Source organism: Phodopus roborovskii, unplaced genomic scaffold, assembly GCF_943737965.1.
Source record: "Phodopus roborovskii unplaced genomic scaffold, PHOROB, whole genome shotgun sequence".
NCBI classification, from domain to species: Eukaryota; Metazoa; Chordata; class Mammalia; order Rodentia; family Cricetidae; genus Phodopus; species Phodopus roborovskii.
Window position 1 is genome coordinate 673,817 of NW_026126586.1, and position 17,387 is coordinate 691,203.

General features: G+C 36.7%; 1 protein-coding gene across 1 annotated transcript in view; it reads right to left on the reverse strand.

The window, feature by feature from the left end:
• Nucleotides 1-17,387, reverse strand: part of Kcnh8 (potassium voltage-gated channel subfamily H member 8) — a 373,064-nt gene that overhangs the window by 19,959 nt on the left and 335,718 nt on the right. The window contains exon 12 of the mRNA XM_051204195.1: nucleotides 5,637-5,675. Within this exon, the coding sequence (XP_051060152.1) occupies nucleotides 5,637-5,675 (39 nt within the window). The remainder of the gene's footprint in view (nucleotides 1-5,636; nucleotides 5,676-17,387) is intronic.

Consider the following 17,387-nt stretch of genomic DNA (forward strand, 5'->3'; position numbering starts at 1 on the left):
TATAATTAACAACAAAAACACTGTGGTGGCTTCAAGGCCCTAGCTCATTTAGTTTAGGCGTTAGCCACTAAGTGAAATAAAGTATTAGTTTACTCAAATTTTTGTTAATTTTAATACCTCAAAATTTTGAATATAATAGTGTTCTAGTGACGTATTCTTTCTAGCTACATATAATTATTTTAATCAGCTGTGAAGTTATAAATTCTTTATTGGAAAGTCATGGTGCTGCTTTTCCTTGTTTATTTTGTTTTCAGTAGCAGCTGAAACTTTGTGCTTTAACAAAAATTGGACCCTCATGGAATTTTACAAGATCATTGTGTACTTTTATTGTAGAACAGAAAAATTAACTTGCCCTGCTAAAGACACAACAGGGCAAACTTAATCAAAGAAATGAAAAACCTGAGGACAATCTCTAATTAGGTCTGTTTACACTGGCATTGACAATTTATCCATTCCTTTATCTGAAGAAGTCTCTATTGGTTCTAATAGAATCCTCTGACTGATAACTTACAAAATGTTTGTAGTTATGCAAGTTCATTTAAGTCTCATAGTTCCACTGTGTCGGGGAGTCTTGTTGCCTTAAGCAAATCTCTGGGAAACTTTCTTACAACTAAGAAGACAGATACTACTTATATCAAGATTTCATTTTCTAACAAGAATCACTGTAGACAGGACCTAAACTCACGTTATTATTAGATATCTGGCCTGACATTCGTTGTGTTCAAATGAGAAATGTCCTCCACTGTCTCAGATGTTTGCACACCTGACTCCTAGTTTGTGGCATGCTGGGGGAAGTGATGCATACTTAGTGGAGAAAGTACATCAGTGGGGGTGAGCCTTGAGAGGGCACAGTTTCACCCTAGTTCCAGTTTGCTCTCTCTGTTCAGTGTTTGTGAGTAAGGATGATCAGTTTCATGCACTGGTCACCATGCCTGTGGTCATGCTCCTTGTCATGATGAACTCAGTGGTCATAGAGTTTTATCACAGCAATGGGAAAGTAACTAAAGCAACTAGTTACTTTCTTCAGGACATATGTGTGAAGCACCTGTTTGTCTCTGTTGCTGCCATCGTCTTATACAGAGTCAAGAAGTTCTACAGATCTCCCACTTCCCCACCGTACTTACTTCTTTGACTGTCAATTGCTTTCATGAGGCTGCACCAAGGATTTGATAAACACATTTAATGGAATCTCAGATTTGCTTCTTGATTCTGCTAGAACTGCTATTTCAGAATCACAAATGCCTAGTAAAACTGTCTCAAAAGCAAGACAAAGCCTTGTGCTAATTGTATAGTTATATATATATCCCTGAAATCCTGGGCCTTACTTTCTAACTATAATCTTGGTAGGGACATAATCTTTAAGAGTCTTGGCTTCCTCATGTGCAAATTAGGAATGGAGTGAAGAGAATATGAGACATTGAACATGAGACTATGTGAATTAGTTATTAAACAATAGACAAATACTTAAGAATATTTTAAATCTTATGGACTATAACTTAGAATTTTTCAATCTACACTAAGCTCTCTATTCTTTAAGTTGTTTTTGTTTTTTTCCAGATAGGGTTTCTCTGTGTAACATTCCTGGCTGTCCTGGAGCTTGCTTTGTAGACCAAACTGGCCTTAAATTCACCGAGATCCTCTGCCCCCAAGTGGTGGGATCAAAGGTGTGTGCCCTGCTTTTACATTTTTGTTTTGAGAAAGAATTTGAGCACAGCAATAGAAATGAAACTAGGACAGTGATGATGATGAAAATGGCATTTACACCAGATAGATGCTGGTTATTCCTTTCTACACAGCTCCCCTGCTTTCTTACTTAACAGATTGTTATCAACCGCTCAAACTTGACTGGGATCTCTTTCTGTATATATGTTTCTCTTATTGGTTAATGAGTAAAACACTTATTGGTCAGTAGCCAGGTGGGAATACCAGATGAGGAGAATTCTGGGGAGAGGGAGGCAGAGAGAAGCAGCCAGAGAAACACTATGTAGCTACCAGGAAGATAAGATGCACCAGGTGTTCTCTGGTAAGATAAGGCCATGTAGAATTACGTAGATTAATAATTCAGAGAGAACTAGCCAGTAAGAAGCCTTAGCCATTGGCCAAACAGTTTATAATTACTTTAAGTCTCTGTGTCTTTATTTGGGACTAATCAGTTATGGGACCAGGTGGTGCAGAAACTCCATCTGGAGGGACAATTGGCAATGAACTCTCCTAGGTAGCTTTAATTACCAACTTGATACAGCCTGGAGTCATCAGAGGAAAGTCTTGACTCAGGAAATACCTAAATCAGATACAAATCAGTACAAATCACCTGTGAAGATCTCAGTGTCACAGTTGCTTCACCAGTGGGGAAACACCTCTCTTTCTATCCTTAGCCATTCCAGGCAGCGAGCCTTGGGTAGGTGGGAGCCCAGGCCCTCAAACTTCCATGCTGAGTGTGACTAATGAGAGCACAGAAGGGAACTTCTAAAGCAAAGTCAGCTAAAATGGAGAGTCAGAAAGTGCTCAGCACTGGGACTGCAGATGTATGCCACCATGCTTGCCTTTGATGTGGGGTCTGGGGATCTCATGCTGTACACATGCTTTACCCCTTAAGTCATTTCCATAGTCCTTCAGAACAAGATTTCAAAAGTGCACTAGTGTAAATGATTGGTCTCCCTAAAAACAAAAGAACAGATAAATCTAGTCTAGACTCTATAGTGGAAAGTTAGTAAAACAAAGGGAAAAGTCTGCAAAACAGAGAAGAAAAACTGGACAAAAACACTAAGACTTTGAAAAAATAAAAAGTCAGAAATGGAAAGCGTAATGAAATAAAAAGCACAGTGGCAATCATCATCAGTAGCTTTGGACTAAACAGAAGAGAGACTATCAGGGACGGAACACAAGATGGAGGAAATAATATAATTAAACATCAATTAGGGAGAAAAATAAATGAACATAACTATAATGCCCAAGAATTCTGAATATAACTCTAAGTTCAAACTGAAGAATCTACAACATATAAGAATAAACACAAATAAAATCTGAAGTCCTAGAGAATCCATACAATAGAATGATAGCAGAAATTTCCCTATCCTAGAAAAAGAATGCAAGATGTATTTAGTACCTCAAATAAACATGACCAGAAAAGAACTCTGTAACACAGTAGAGTCAAGATGTCAGAAACACAAAGCAAGAAGTAACATTTAGGGGTAAATTCCAACTCACCTTACAAAGACAAACACAGCAGAACAACATCCAACCCTTCATTTGCAACCATAAAAGCCACGAAAGAGGAAATGTCATTGTATAACTGTCAATCAAGATTTTTACACACGGTAAAACTGTCTTTTAAAACTGATAGCAAAATAAGGATAGTTTAAGACTAGCAAAAACTAAGGTGCTCCATGAGAACAATGTCAACATTACAGAAGTTACTTAAAGAAAGAGGAAAGTCTCATAGGAGCACAGGAAAGAAAAGATTTTATGGGAAGAGAAGGAAAAAAAGAGAGCTGAGAAGGAGGAATACATAATATCCAAAATCAGAAAATCCCTAATTCCTGTTAGTACAGGAAAGAAAGAAAACATACAGTGATCTAATTTACCAAGAAACAACCAATAAAATCACAGTACTTGATAAATATTTCTCAGTAATAACCTTAAATATAAATAGCCTCAATTCACCAACGAAAGAGAATTAGATTGATTTACTAGACTAAAAAAAATTATTTCCAGCTATCTTTTATCTCCACAAAACAGACCTCATTGGCAGAGACATCCATATAGACAGTGACTACAGGAAGAAAGTCAATATATTAAGGGAATGGTAGGCCAAAACAAGCTGTCTTGTCCATTCTGACATCTAATAAAGTAGACGCGACATGGCAAAAGTAGAAGAGACAAAAAAAAAAAAAAAAAAAGGCTAAGGCATGTTAACAAAGGGAACAAAAGATACAGCATTTGTAAATATAAATGCATCAAAATTGGGACTCCCAATTTCATAAAGTGAATTTTAATGGGCATAAAATTTCATGTATGTTCTCATGTAATAGTAGTGGGTGACTACTATTATTCATGTGCTTAGCATTTATAAGATAAACTCATTATTGAAGAATATTATTTTAATTAGGTAAAGATGTGTTACATTTGTTTATGCTGTGGAGTATTACTTTAACTATGTGAAGATTTGTTACATTTGTTTATGCTGCCTTTGTTAACAATGTAAAGAAGTGTTACATTTGTTTGTGCAGTATTTGTTTAATTATGTAAAGATGTGTTGCATTTGTTTCACCTTGCCTGCCTAATTGGTCTAATAAAAAGCTGAATGGCCAATAGCTAGGCACAGAGGGAAAGGCAGGGCTGACAGGAAGAGAGAATAAGTAGGAGGAGAAATCTAGGTACATGGGTGGGTCCAGAAGTCAGGCAGCCAGACACTGGAGGAAGCAGGAAAGTAAGACATACACAAAGAAAGAAAGGTAAAAAGCCATGGGGCAAAACAAAGATAAAGAGAAACACTGAAATAAGAGCATTCATAACTAATGAGATGTCTCTGTTATCATGATTTGGGAGGTGGTTGGTGGCCTAAAAGAAAAAGCCCAGGACACTGAATGCAATACTTTAACTTCAAACTAGGACCCATTTCATGACCCTGATAGCACAGATTGTGTGTGTGTGTGTGTGTGTGTGTGTGTGTGTGTGTGTGTGAGAGAGAGAGAGAGAGAGAGAGAGAGAGAGAGAGAGAGATCATTGCTGAAAGAAGTGGACATTGCAAGCAATGATTTAGTCACAATAAATGTTGGAAGCAATGTGTGGATACAGAGATGGATAACATGTGTTTGCAGTTTTGTATGTTATTTGGGTCACTAGAGTATTTCTCTTTTGAAACTTTGACAAAAATTTTTAGACAAAATTCTCCCTCCTTTCCCATACAGTGTTATATGTGATTGATGTTCAACAATAAGTAGTGTGGTCGATGTGGTTGATACAACAGAGACAGACAGAACCATGGACAGAAGTAAACAGTAGATGATTGTCTTTAATGTGGCATTAAAATGCAAAAGCAGTTGGCATTAAGAAATAAGGACCAGAGAGGTAACTGATGAAATGGGGACCAAAAGTACAATGCATAGAATCCATCAAACAAAAATTAGCATTTTGAAATGATAAGGAAATTTTCACCCTTCAGTTACAGGAACCAAAAGTAAAACCAAAACCAAATTAATAAAACTAGAAACAATTCAAATGAAATCCAAAGGATTGAAAATAAAACTTCAGAAACTTTATTATTAAAAATATAGAAGAAATGGATAAAATCCTAGATATTATGCTCTTCTAAGTTATCAACAATGTAAGCAAGAAATGGGGCTTGTAGAGTTATCTTTGCCTTCCTACAAAGAAAATCCAAGGGCTGGACTCACTGCTGAATTCTATTAAAACTTTAAGGAAAACATAAAGTCAAAATTCCTTAAAATGGTCTGAAAACTGGAAAGAGGAAGAACACTACTAAAACTCATTCTATGAGGCCAGTATTATCATGATACCAGACTGAATAATAACAAAACATGTAGGGCCAGGGTTGAGTTCTGGGTCAGCTTTGAACACATAGCAAAGCAAAAACAAAAATAAAAGAATATATGTAAAAGAAATATCAGCCATACCTGTGAGACTGCTGATTTGTTTGATAATCTTGATATTACCTGGAAGAACAAAGACACTGTTTAACAACCATTTAAGCCTTTTCAGTGGAATATACATTTCAAGAAGTGTGTGTTCATGTAGAAGAGAAAAAAAAAATTGCTAAAAGATGTTTCTAAAAGGTTCCCATCCCCTAAGACCTCTGTTGATCAATGTGGCATCATAACAGGAATGTCAGGTTGATTTTCATAACACTTGCATCCATATAAAACATAATATTAAGTTGGAACCCACAGTGGAACACAACATCAAGTCGAATGTCTACTACAGGACACAACAGGTGGGTTCAACCTTTATGACAGGGAGCCATTGCTGTCTTTTCTATCTTGGTGCTTCATCACATCCTTTAGTTTGCCATTTCCTACTGGCCTTTTCTAACCTCATACAGAGTCCTCTTGTTTGCCCTTTGGCTCTGTGAAAGCTGATGTTCTCTTTGATTTGACTTCTTTACCATCAGCCTCCCTTCTTGCTTGACTGCTGGCAAGAGAAGAGATGCCTTTCCTGTGCCATCTGTTTCATCCATTGAGGTGTTCTTTCTTGGATGAAGTCCCAGGGATCACAGTCATCAACAATTGAATTTAAGATCACATCACTCACAAAAAAGAAAAAAAAAGTTCTGCCAAGCAAACGGGACCTGCTATCAAACACAAGATAGATTTCAACCCGAGACCTTAGAGTAACTTATGACCAAAGAACATATCTTGTATAAAGTTAATCTGCAGTATTGCAGAAGATGGTCCTAGAATGTGTATTTTCAATGATTTATTAAAAAACCCTGGAAACTATGACATATTCTTAAAACATGTTCTGATATAACCTGTGTCTTTTTAACCTAATTACAAATTCTTTTATTTTTATGTGCTAATAGATGTTATAAATTAACATATTTTTATTCACATGTACAAATACACTTGAAAGTAGTTCACATAGCAAGCCAGACATGTTTTCTAAATCTGTCTCCCATTCATCATTTCACCCTGAGATGATTAGGAAAGAATATCTGTCATTATTTATGCACATGTGGCATCATTATTGCTGTGCAAATACATGTTTCATCAATGTTTAATTTTATGAAAGCAGCCAGCCCATCCTGCATCTGCTTAGTTGCCTAAATATGCATTAATCAGAAGCATTTTAGACATAAGTTTGCAATAATTCCCCAAACAGTGACAAATAAGACAGCTGAATAATTAAAAATGTGAAAAACAAAACAAAATTATGGTGCTCTTGTTATAATGGTAGACATGAAAATGTGCTTCAAAAAATCCTGTTAGTTACAGCTTAGGTTAAAGAAATAGCAATGACATCTAGGAAGTTTCTATACCTCCTTGTTATAGATGTCTGTGTAAGGATGAGAGAATGGTGAACTTAAAGACTTGGGATGTGGAGGGGTTTTACCTATCTCCAAGTCTCTTAAGGTTGATAAGAATCTGAGTTTCAGGTGGACTTTCTCTATTAGTGCCTCTAAGGTGTCCTTGGATTCTCATTAGAAGATATGTTCTGAAGCAAGAGGTCTGGGCTGCATTTGAGAATGCATGCTTGCAGCTCACTTCTTGGTGATACTGATGCTGCTGACCACAAGCAAGCTTGAGGGCAAAGCATCATAGCGAGAATTAAGTTTACTGTCTTTCTTTGCCTGTCAGTTAAGAGTTCAGCATTTGATTAGCACCTTTACAAGTGCTTCTTGGATGTTATGCATGTTTACTCTCATTGTGATCCTCTAAGGTAGGTATTTTAAAATTGCTAAATAGGAAACAAAAGTAGTAGACAATGTAAAGACAGGTTTCAAGGCAGCAACTGAGTAGTAGATAGGAAATGAGGTTAGCAGCTACAGGAAGCAAACGTGATCACACGTTTTATTTTAATTTTTAAAGTTTTATTTTTATTAACATTTCTGTTAAAATACTATTGCAGCCTTTTCTCCTATTCCCTTTCCTTCTTTTAACACTCCCATCTGGTTCCCACCTCAATACCTACCAAATTACTGGCCTCCTCCTCCCTAATTGTTATTGTTGCATGTATATAATTAAATACACAAATATAAAGATATAACTTGCTGAGTCTGCCCACTGTAGTGTGGATGATTTCAGAACTGACCAGTTAGTGTTGGCTAACCAATTAGAGTGTCTCTCCCTGGGCCAAGAGTATTTCTCTTGTTTTCATCAATATGCCTTAGTTGTCTGTAATTACTTGTTTAGGTGTTCAGGCTTATGTTAAAATATTACTTGCATGGAATGTATTTCTATTCACTTTCTTTTTGTTGTCCCTGATTAACAAACATAGCCTTATCTCATCAATAGTCTAGAGTCAAGCATGGTTAAGTAGACTATATAATATAAAACACGCATATATACATATATGTAGTTCACATACTATATATGTATTTATATTTGATAAATTTCTAGAACAGATAGACTCTTTGCATAAATAAATATATTTACATAAGATATTAATCACTGATGTTTAAAAGAGTACCATGAGACATTCATTCTGATTACTAACATTTCATGTTGATCTAGCTTGTGTATTGGAAACCAGGATTTTACAGCTAAACTTGATCCTAGTGATTCTGGCACGATGGATTCCACACTTATGTGATAACAGAACGCCTTGAGAACTTGAGAATATGTCTTTAACAAATCAGATTCTAGCATGGTAGCTCTAGTGGAAATCTCTTACAGCTAATAGTGGGTGGCATATAATAACCCAGTATTAAAATACATTCAGGCTGGGTTAGAAGACCTGTGCAAGTTAAACCCCATCCATTTCAGCATCAATAGGGAAGAGCCATTTGAGGCCCCATCCATAGCTGAAGAGCTATTGTCAGTGATGGTTGCTGAGCAAGGGAAACTCAGTTTTCTTCAGGCATATAGTCCCTTAACAGGTTGCTTATGCTTCCATGATGATCTCATATCCACAATAGGCAGTACTAATTGGATTCAGTGGGTTATATATTAAAAAGGTAACCAAGAGGATATGAAGTCAGTAGAGAGAAAAGGTGGTGGGGTAATTCAGGAAGACTTGGAGGAGGGAACCGAGGGTGAAGATGTTCAGGAAGAGTTGGGGAGGGGAAAAGAGGATGTGCATTGTATGCTTGCAAGAAATTCTCAAAGAATAAGCAAAAACTAGAAAAGGAAAGAAACAAGAGAGTCAGAGAAACTCCTTAATTTTAGAGATGAGCTAACTGTAGTTCTGGAAGATAAATAAGTTAACAGCAGACTCCTGGTTGAGTATCTGAAAAAGTGAGCATCCAATGCCCCCTAACTGACCGGAAACAGGCTAAGACAGTGAACAGTAAAGCAGAGCTAAACACCCACTCAGTGCATGTGGACTAGAAACCGCATACATATCAAACATGCAACCACCAATGTCACTCCAGATGTTCAAGTCCTAGCACAAAAACAAATGAAATATGACAGGTCAAGACAATATATATTCTTCCAAAGACCATTAATCCTATAAGAATCTTCCCTACCAAAGTGAACCAAGATGAATCTGGGGACAGAATTTACAAGAATTTTTATAAACATGTTCCAAGAGTTCAGGAAGTTTAAAGAGGAAATGAATGAATTTAGAGGACAGGAAAAACTCTCTGGTTGAAGTCTAAGAAAATACAAACTGATGACTGAATGAAACAAATGAAAGCAATTCAGGATCTAAAAAGTGAATTCAACAGAGAGACTGAAATACTAAGAAAAACACAAGCCAACTGAACATGGAAATGAAAAATTCAAAACCCAATAAAAAGATCCAGAGGAAAGGCTCATCAACAGACTTGGTCACAAAGAAGAAGAATATCAGGACATGAAGAGCAAGTTGACCACTCAGTCAAAGAAAATGATACATTTAGGAGGCTAGAGAGATGGCTCACCAGTTTGGAATATGTATTTCTCTTGGAAAAGAACCTAGTTCAGTTATCAGTCCCATACTGGGATACTCAACTTCCTGAAACTCCAGTTCCAGGAAGATCTGATACCTCTGGCCTCTGCAGACATCTGCACTCATGTACATACAAACCAACAAACATATGCACATATACATAATCAAAAATAATAAAAACAAATCTTAAAAAGAAAAATATGTTTAAAATCCCTCAAAAGTGGAATATGCAAGAATTTTGAAACACTACGAGAAGACCAAATCTATAAGTCATGGACATACAAGAAGAAAAATTCCAAGTCAAGATATAGATTAGATTTTCCCAAACTAAGTATGGAGATATATAGTTGATATAAGAGTCATACAGAACACCAAATAGACAGGAATAGAAAATAAACACCCCACAGTGTGTTAGACAGACAAAGAAAGGGTGATTCAAGCTACAAGAAAGAAGTAAAAACTCATGTAAAGACAAGCTCCATTAGAATATCTAACTTCTAAATGGAAAGTTTAAAAGTGAAAAGAACTTGGAGCAAGTTCTAAATTATGTCAAGTGCCAGTCCAGATGCTTTTACCCAGCAGAACCATCTGTTAGGGTTGATGGACAAAGGAAAGCTTTCCAAGGCTAAAGGATCATGTCCACCCAATCAGCACAGTGGAGAGAACTGGAAGGAGCATTTGAAACCATGAAGAGGAGACAACAAGGAGAGTCTAGCATGCCATTGGATAACTGGACACTAACAGCATATGTGGACCATAGCTTGGAATCTTCAGATTTACATGCGTAATTTGCAATGCTTGAAGAAACCAGGAATGTAGAAATGGTCACACTTGACCCAGGTCACTTAACTCATATTTTCCTAAAGTTCTTCAAATCCTCAGTTATTCTATTAGAATTTCTATGGGCAGAGAAAATATGAACAAAATACACATGTATAAAAATATAATAAAAGTCATCATTTTGAATGGTAACATAAGAATGACTAAAATAATGTCTATCAAAACTTTTCATGGGAATAGGTTCTCTGGTTTCTTTCCTCCATTTCCATCAGGCACTTAATCCCCCCCCGAATTCTGACAGATAACACTAGGAGAGGAGCAGTTGGGGACAAATCTTTCATGAAAAGTCGATGCCCCTATTTTTAGAGGGGGATCTGAAAGTTTATCAGTAGTACCAAATTCCCTTCTGGAAAATGAAGTATGAGGACTTAGCTACTATGAAATTAGGGATGTGCATCTTAATGAGACCCCAGGATGAAACAATACATGAAAATTCTACATTGGTCAGTGGGCCAAGATAGATAGGACTACTACCACCAGTTCGTTGGTACACAGGTCAGAATTTATAAGGCAATGTATGAATCTGAACATATGCTCTCAGTTCTGCAATCTTATGAACACCAGTATGGGCTGGCAGAAAAGTTTTCTGCAGCTAAATGAGCAATGAAAAATGAGATGTGGACTGCAAGGTTCTTCTTTTGGTTGATTTATGATATTTTCAGACTGAAGGGATAAGGTCCTCATTCAGAAAATGAACTATTTCATATTTTTTTCATCTTCATGGATGGATTAGCAATATAAATAGTACTGACATTGTTTTGGACAAGAATAAAAATGAAGCAATTCACAAATAACCCTGTAAGTCACATAGTTAAAATATACATTAGTAAAAGAACAAGTGATTTTCATATAAGAGAGTCAAGCAGTCCACTGAGGAGCAAATTTTCATCTCTGATCCACTTTTCTCTCTGAGGAACAAAAGTGGATGCCAATAGGAAGTAAAATGACATCAATGGGAACCCTTCATTTTGACAATGGAACCCTCTGGCCAGAATGTACAGCATTTCTGTCACACGTGACAGAGACATGATGTCATGCCTTGCATTTGTAGTCTGTTGGGAATGCTCCTCATCACATCACCTTCCTCATCCACAAAGGATTCTTACATAGAATTGAAGCTGGAAAAATTGTTCTTGCCTTGTCACATTTGCTAAGTATGCTGTTCACTGTCTGCATCAAGAGAAATTCTTACCAATAAATGCCAATTTTGTTTTACTAATATGCCAAATATGAACAAAAGTTTCAATATTGTGGGGGATAGGACATTACAGCATTTCATATCAGTAACTGAGCTACTTCAATGCTAGTTCAGCATTTACATAGATGGGCTCCTACAACTTCAAACCAATACATGTAGAGGCCTCACAAATGCCATATTCTTCTTACATGCTGATTCCCACAAAATCACTCTCCTGGTCAAAGGGCTGTCATTCCATACCACAGAGCCATGCTTGTCAGCACAATACCAAATGAAAGCCTTCATATAATGAACTGACAGTGTATTTTGCCTCAACTTTGTTATTTATTTCACTTTTAAAAAGGAAGACAGAAGCTGGGTATGGTGGCACATACCTTACATACTAGCACTGAGGGAGCAGAAGCAGATGAATCTCTCTGAGTTCGAGGACAGCCTGGCCTACATAGATCTAAGGGAGCCAGAACATATAATGAGAGTCTGTCTCAAAAACAAGATGGTTTCAAATGGTCATAGTTTCAAATAGCATTAGTAAGACCTTGCAACTATGTACAAATGAAGTCAAGCATGCTTGACTATGCATTCAATTTTAAGAAACATAGTCTGGTAGCAAAAGAAAAGCCCAGTGGCATTTTTTATCCTTATTAAAATCTTGGGAAATAGAGGATGATTTTTAGGAAGACAGTGTTATGAAGATGTGGCTCATGTCATTATAGAATGAAGGGTGGAAATGCATAGTTATTTCTAAAACCTAGGTAGAAATCATTCAGCGATACTCTATGAATTTTAAAGATTTCAAGCTGCTTCTCAAATCACTGATTTGGGAGTTAAGCAGAGCCATCTGACCAAAAGAATTTACAGTGATTAAAATAACCATATTCAACTGAATCCTGCACCCTTGTGGCCGGCCCACATTAGTCTGTATGGCCAGACACTGTTGTGGCAAGAAGCACAAGGGTGGGGCTCAGAGGCATTCAGGATACCCTCTCAACAGTCTCCCTCTGAACCGACTCAATTAAACAAGCTGCTTAGTTTGGGGTGAAAGATCAAACAACCCAACTCAATATTAATGTAAAACTAAAGCATAGCATGCTTCCCAGGAAGCCAAGTTCATAGCAAAAGGGAGAATTGCAGAGTTCTTTCTATTGAAGATTGCTGGAGTCAGTGGGCTGAAAGGGTGCCCTTTGCTTATTGGACTGTAGTAACACTGTAAAGCTCACTTTGCCACGAACATGCTCTTTGTGGCCAAATGCACATATCCACTTGCTTAAGGATTTTAGCCTGAGAAGGTGTGGATCATGTCCTTCACACTTTTACCAGATACTCAATGGCGCCTGATCGTCAGTATGATGTTCAGCCTCTAAGGTTAGTGTTATTATATACAAGATGATGACACACATGGACAATATGGAAAGTATTGTCAGCTAGTCACATTTTGATTTAAAATGCACACCTGTGAAAATTTTAAAAGAAATTATAAGATAATGAATTTTAGAATGACCCATGCCTGCAGTGGTATTTATATTTTCCCACTGGGGCTAAAGTTTGGAAGATGACAGAATAAAAAAAATTGTGCCATAAATTATACCTTACACATCTTCAATTTTCACCGTTGGTTTCTTTTCGCACAAACTACTGTCTTTATGGGAAAAAAATAATTCTCCGGTTATGTCCACTTAATGTGTTGGTTTCTTTTCTTATTCAACTTTATATTTTGATCCTGAGCTTTAATTAGAAGTGTGACATTGCCTATATCTTTTAAAATAAATAGTGAAATCCAAGGAAGGGGTTTGAGGGAAGAGGAGTAAGCAATGGCTTCTTCCCTGTACTATGTGGACAAGTTAAGAGTTTCCCATGAGAAATGTGATGACTGGTTTAACTTTGAACTTGACCCAGTCTAGAACCACCTGAGCAGAGTCTCAATCAGTGAGAGACTGTCTGTATCAGGGCAGCCTGTGGCCATGTCAGGAGGAAGCGAGTGAGCATGAAACATTCATGTTCTCATTCTCTCTTTGCTCTTGACTGGGTGTGACTGACCAGCTTCTTCATATTCCCATGCCCTTGACTTTCCTACATGGACTGTAACATGGAGTTGTGAGCTAAAGCAGACTCTGTGACATAAAACGGATAAAGGACACTGAGAAAACCTAGTCATCAAGTCCCATTCCCAAGTATAAGGAGAATCATAGTGTCACACAGTGACACTCCTCTTACAAATGTACAAAGCAGACAGGACAAGTCTATTGTAACTGGGTATTAACAATTACAGTGGGTCATTCTTAAATGGCCTAGTTCAATTATGTTTATATGCCTACAAAATGATTGTTGTTTTTCTGTGTGCAGTGAGATGTGTGTGTGTGTGTGTGTGTGTGTGTGTTTGCAGAAAACATGCAACCTTCCGTTTTTTGAAGCAATGGCTCTAGCTTTAGAATTATGAGTATTAATCCTAACCTCAACCCTAACCCTGATTATAGGTCTAATACATAAAGTTTACAAATTCCCATTTATGGCTCTCAGAGAGGATTCTGTTTGTTCTTATTTTTTTCATATATGATGCCAGCATTTGTTATTAATTGCCATGATGGAAAATGTAGCTAGTAGGCTTAAAGGAAAATGTAAACTTTATTATCTAGGATACAAAAAATAATTCATTTGGCCACCCAGACCTGGCAGTGTTTACGAATGGCAGGAAACACAGTGACATAGAACAGTCACCATATGCTCTGTTTTTACGGACTCTAATCTTATCAGAAGAAGATGTATGTGGGATTACTACAGCATGGAAAGCTTAACATCTAAGATGTTTATCTTAGAGTTTTCCTTAATCATTTTCCTCAATGACGTGGTACCAAAGCCTTTAAATCTCATCTGTTTGTTGAAATGGACCTTCTTTCCCCACCCCTGCCCTAAGCTGGCTTTCTGGTTCATAATTACAAGGAACTACAGCTTTTCCCAAGACTTAGCATCTTGTTTGAGTCATGTTTCTGACTTCTTGACTGCTGTTCCTTCCGCTCAAAGCTACCATTCCTTTGGTCCCAGAGTCCTGGGTTTCAATGGTGAACACATTAGAACACCTCAAATCCTATCAGACTGCAGACTTCAGGATCTGCCTGCTGAATGCAGTCTGCTGTATTGTAAGCAGACTGGCTCTTTCTCCCGCCTTCCTCCTTTTGGGGAAATTCATGGGAAAAGTACTATTAAAGCTGTTTATCCTGGGATTTTGTAATTTGTTTTTAATTTTATGTCTACCAACTTAGTTCACTTACAGCTGCTTTAATTATGCCACCCACTACCTTATGCTGTAACAGATGAACCAGGGTTTAAGATTAAGGACCTAACAGGAAATGTCCCAGGTGACTAAGGATGAAACATCCCTAGACTCACACAGATCCATGAAATAAAAGGTTGGTTGCAAGAAAGCATTTGGGATTTCTATGAAAGTAAATTCTAGGACAAAGAACACAATAAAAATTACATTTAATGGAAATTCTGATATACTCACAAGTAAAGAATTTGCAATTCTTTGTATGCATGAGGATGCGGTTGTCTTTAAGATGCACTGAGTATGTTATTTGTTGGCAAATGTGAAATATGCATATTTAAAGAGAATGCTAAAAAAGGTCCTTAGTGAGTTTAATTAAGAAGACTTCAAACTTCTTACTGGAGTAAATCTGAGATCATAAAAGAATTATAATATTGTCTGGTATATTTGAAATGACAGTGGAATGAAGATTTCATATGTTTCCTCTTTAAAAATGGGATGAGATAAGGGAGGGAAGTGAGGACAGCAATTACTTAACACTTTGAAAAGTACATTCTTGAATAGGAAGAAATTCTCCCAGGGTGACACCACAGTCCTGGAGCTACTAAAAATTGCATATCGGCAAACAAACAGGAACACATACACTGCAGGGAGATGATAAGATAAATGGCCAAGGCATAGTAATGTCACCATGTTTCTTTCCTTCTGGTTGTAAGATTTGTTTTCTGAAATACTTAGTTGCACTGAACTTTCTATGGGCTAAGACAAGAATTTAGAACTCAAGCTAAAATGGTGGAAGCAAATGTGGCTTGGACACTGACTTCAGCTTTTCACTGAAGCATGTCTAGAGTAGACCAGGGCCTTTCGCTGTTGAGGTGGGAGGTATTCGTGGACAAATTTATCAGGTTTTATTCATAAGAGTAGAATTTGGGTTTAAATACTTCACTAATTCTCAAATCTCAGAGAGTGTAGACATGTCTGTGAGCATGATGCAGACTCCCAGAGACTAAACATTTAAATAATTACACATATTATACAGCTAGTAGATATCGCTGTCATATCCTTTTTGTCATCTGTGCTACTAAATAGTCATTTGATAGAAGGAAATAAAATTTGGTGAGGTTTACTTTTATTTGAAACATATGCTTGGTGTGGTTCATGGGAGATTTCATCCAAGTGAGCAATTGTTCTCTTACTGTGCATAACCCACTCAGGTTAGACACCTAACCAAAGACTGGATTTTAGTTCTGTGAGTGGATAAATTGGTGCTTGTCTTTAAGCTAGTTTAGTTAATGGGTTAATGGCACCAATGATCAAAAAGAAACTGTTTTATGGAATCATACATAAGAATCCTTCCGATGCATTTGCCGATATGCATTTTTTAGTAGCTCCAGGACTGTGGTGTCACCCTGGGAGAATTTCTTCCTATTCAAGAATGTACTTTTCAAAGTGTTAAGATTCTATTATTCTATAGACTTGGATACTGATCTGTCTGTCTCTATCATCTATCTACTTATATATTATTTATCTCCTATTATTTATTGATACCACCTACTATCTATCAATCTGTCATATAGCTCTTGTCTACTGATTTATCAAATATATGATCTATTTATCAATCATCTATCTATATATACCATATATCTCTATATGTTATCCATCTCTCTATATAGCTATCATCCATTTACATGTTATTATCTAGCTGTTATCATTTAAATATCACCTGTTTTCTACCTTTCCATCCATTTATTATCTATGTATTTATATACACTATATACACTAATATATGTGAAGTAAGTTCCTATAGGTATTCATCAAGCAATTTCTCTAGGAACAGATTGAATATAGCAAAAATTTGTACATCAAACTGAAGTCTTCACTTACAGGTTGGCTCAGTTGTCATGATACATTTGAAAAAAAAATCTCACTGATGTATAGCATACAAAAAGGGTCTACAAATAAAATGCTTATATCTTGATTTACTATGATTTCTTTACCTACAAATTTAATTTATAAAATTTTATCAGTGGAAATTTTTCTTTTGACTTGTACTTCATCACCTAATGTGTAGCTGGTACCCCATACCCCATGCTTTTAGGATTAATGGACTGAGCAAGCATTTGTAACTTTATTTTAAATGTATACTAAGATGGTTTGTGCCTGAAGTTCAAGTTTCTCATTTCCCTTGCTTACATGCTGAAGAATTCTGTATCAGTTTTAGCTTTTCTGAACCTTAACTAACCATCTTCTCTGGAATAAAAATACACTTAATATACTGCGACCTGCACCCTACAAGACTCAATTGTTTGAATGTTTAAGGGAGTTTCATGGTCCTTGGAGGTTGTGAAAACTTTTGGACATAGAGACTACCTAGTAGGCTACTAGGAGCAGAACTTTGAGGTACAGGACCAAGAGTTCTAGTCTTTGCTTTCTTATCTGTAAAATGAGATTACTCTGCTCTAAGACAACACTAGCATATTCTGAGCTGTACACTGTGTCTTCCCTACCATCATGGACTGAAATCCCTGGAAACTGGGA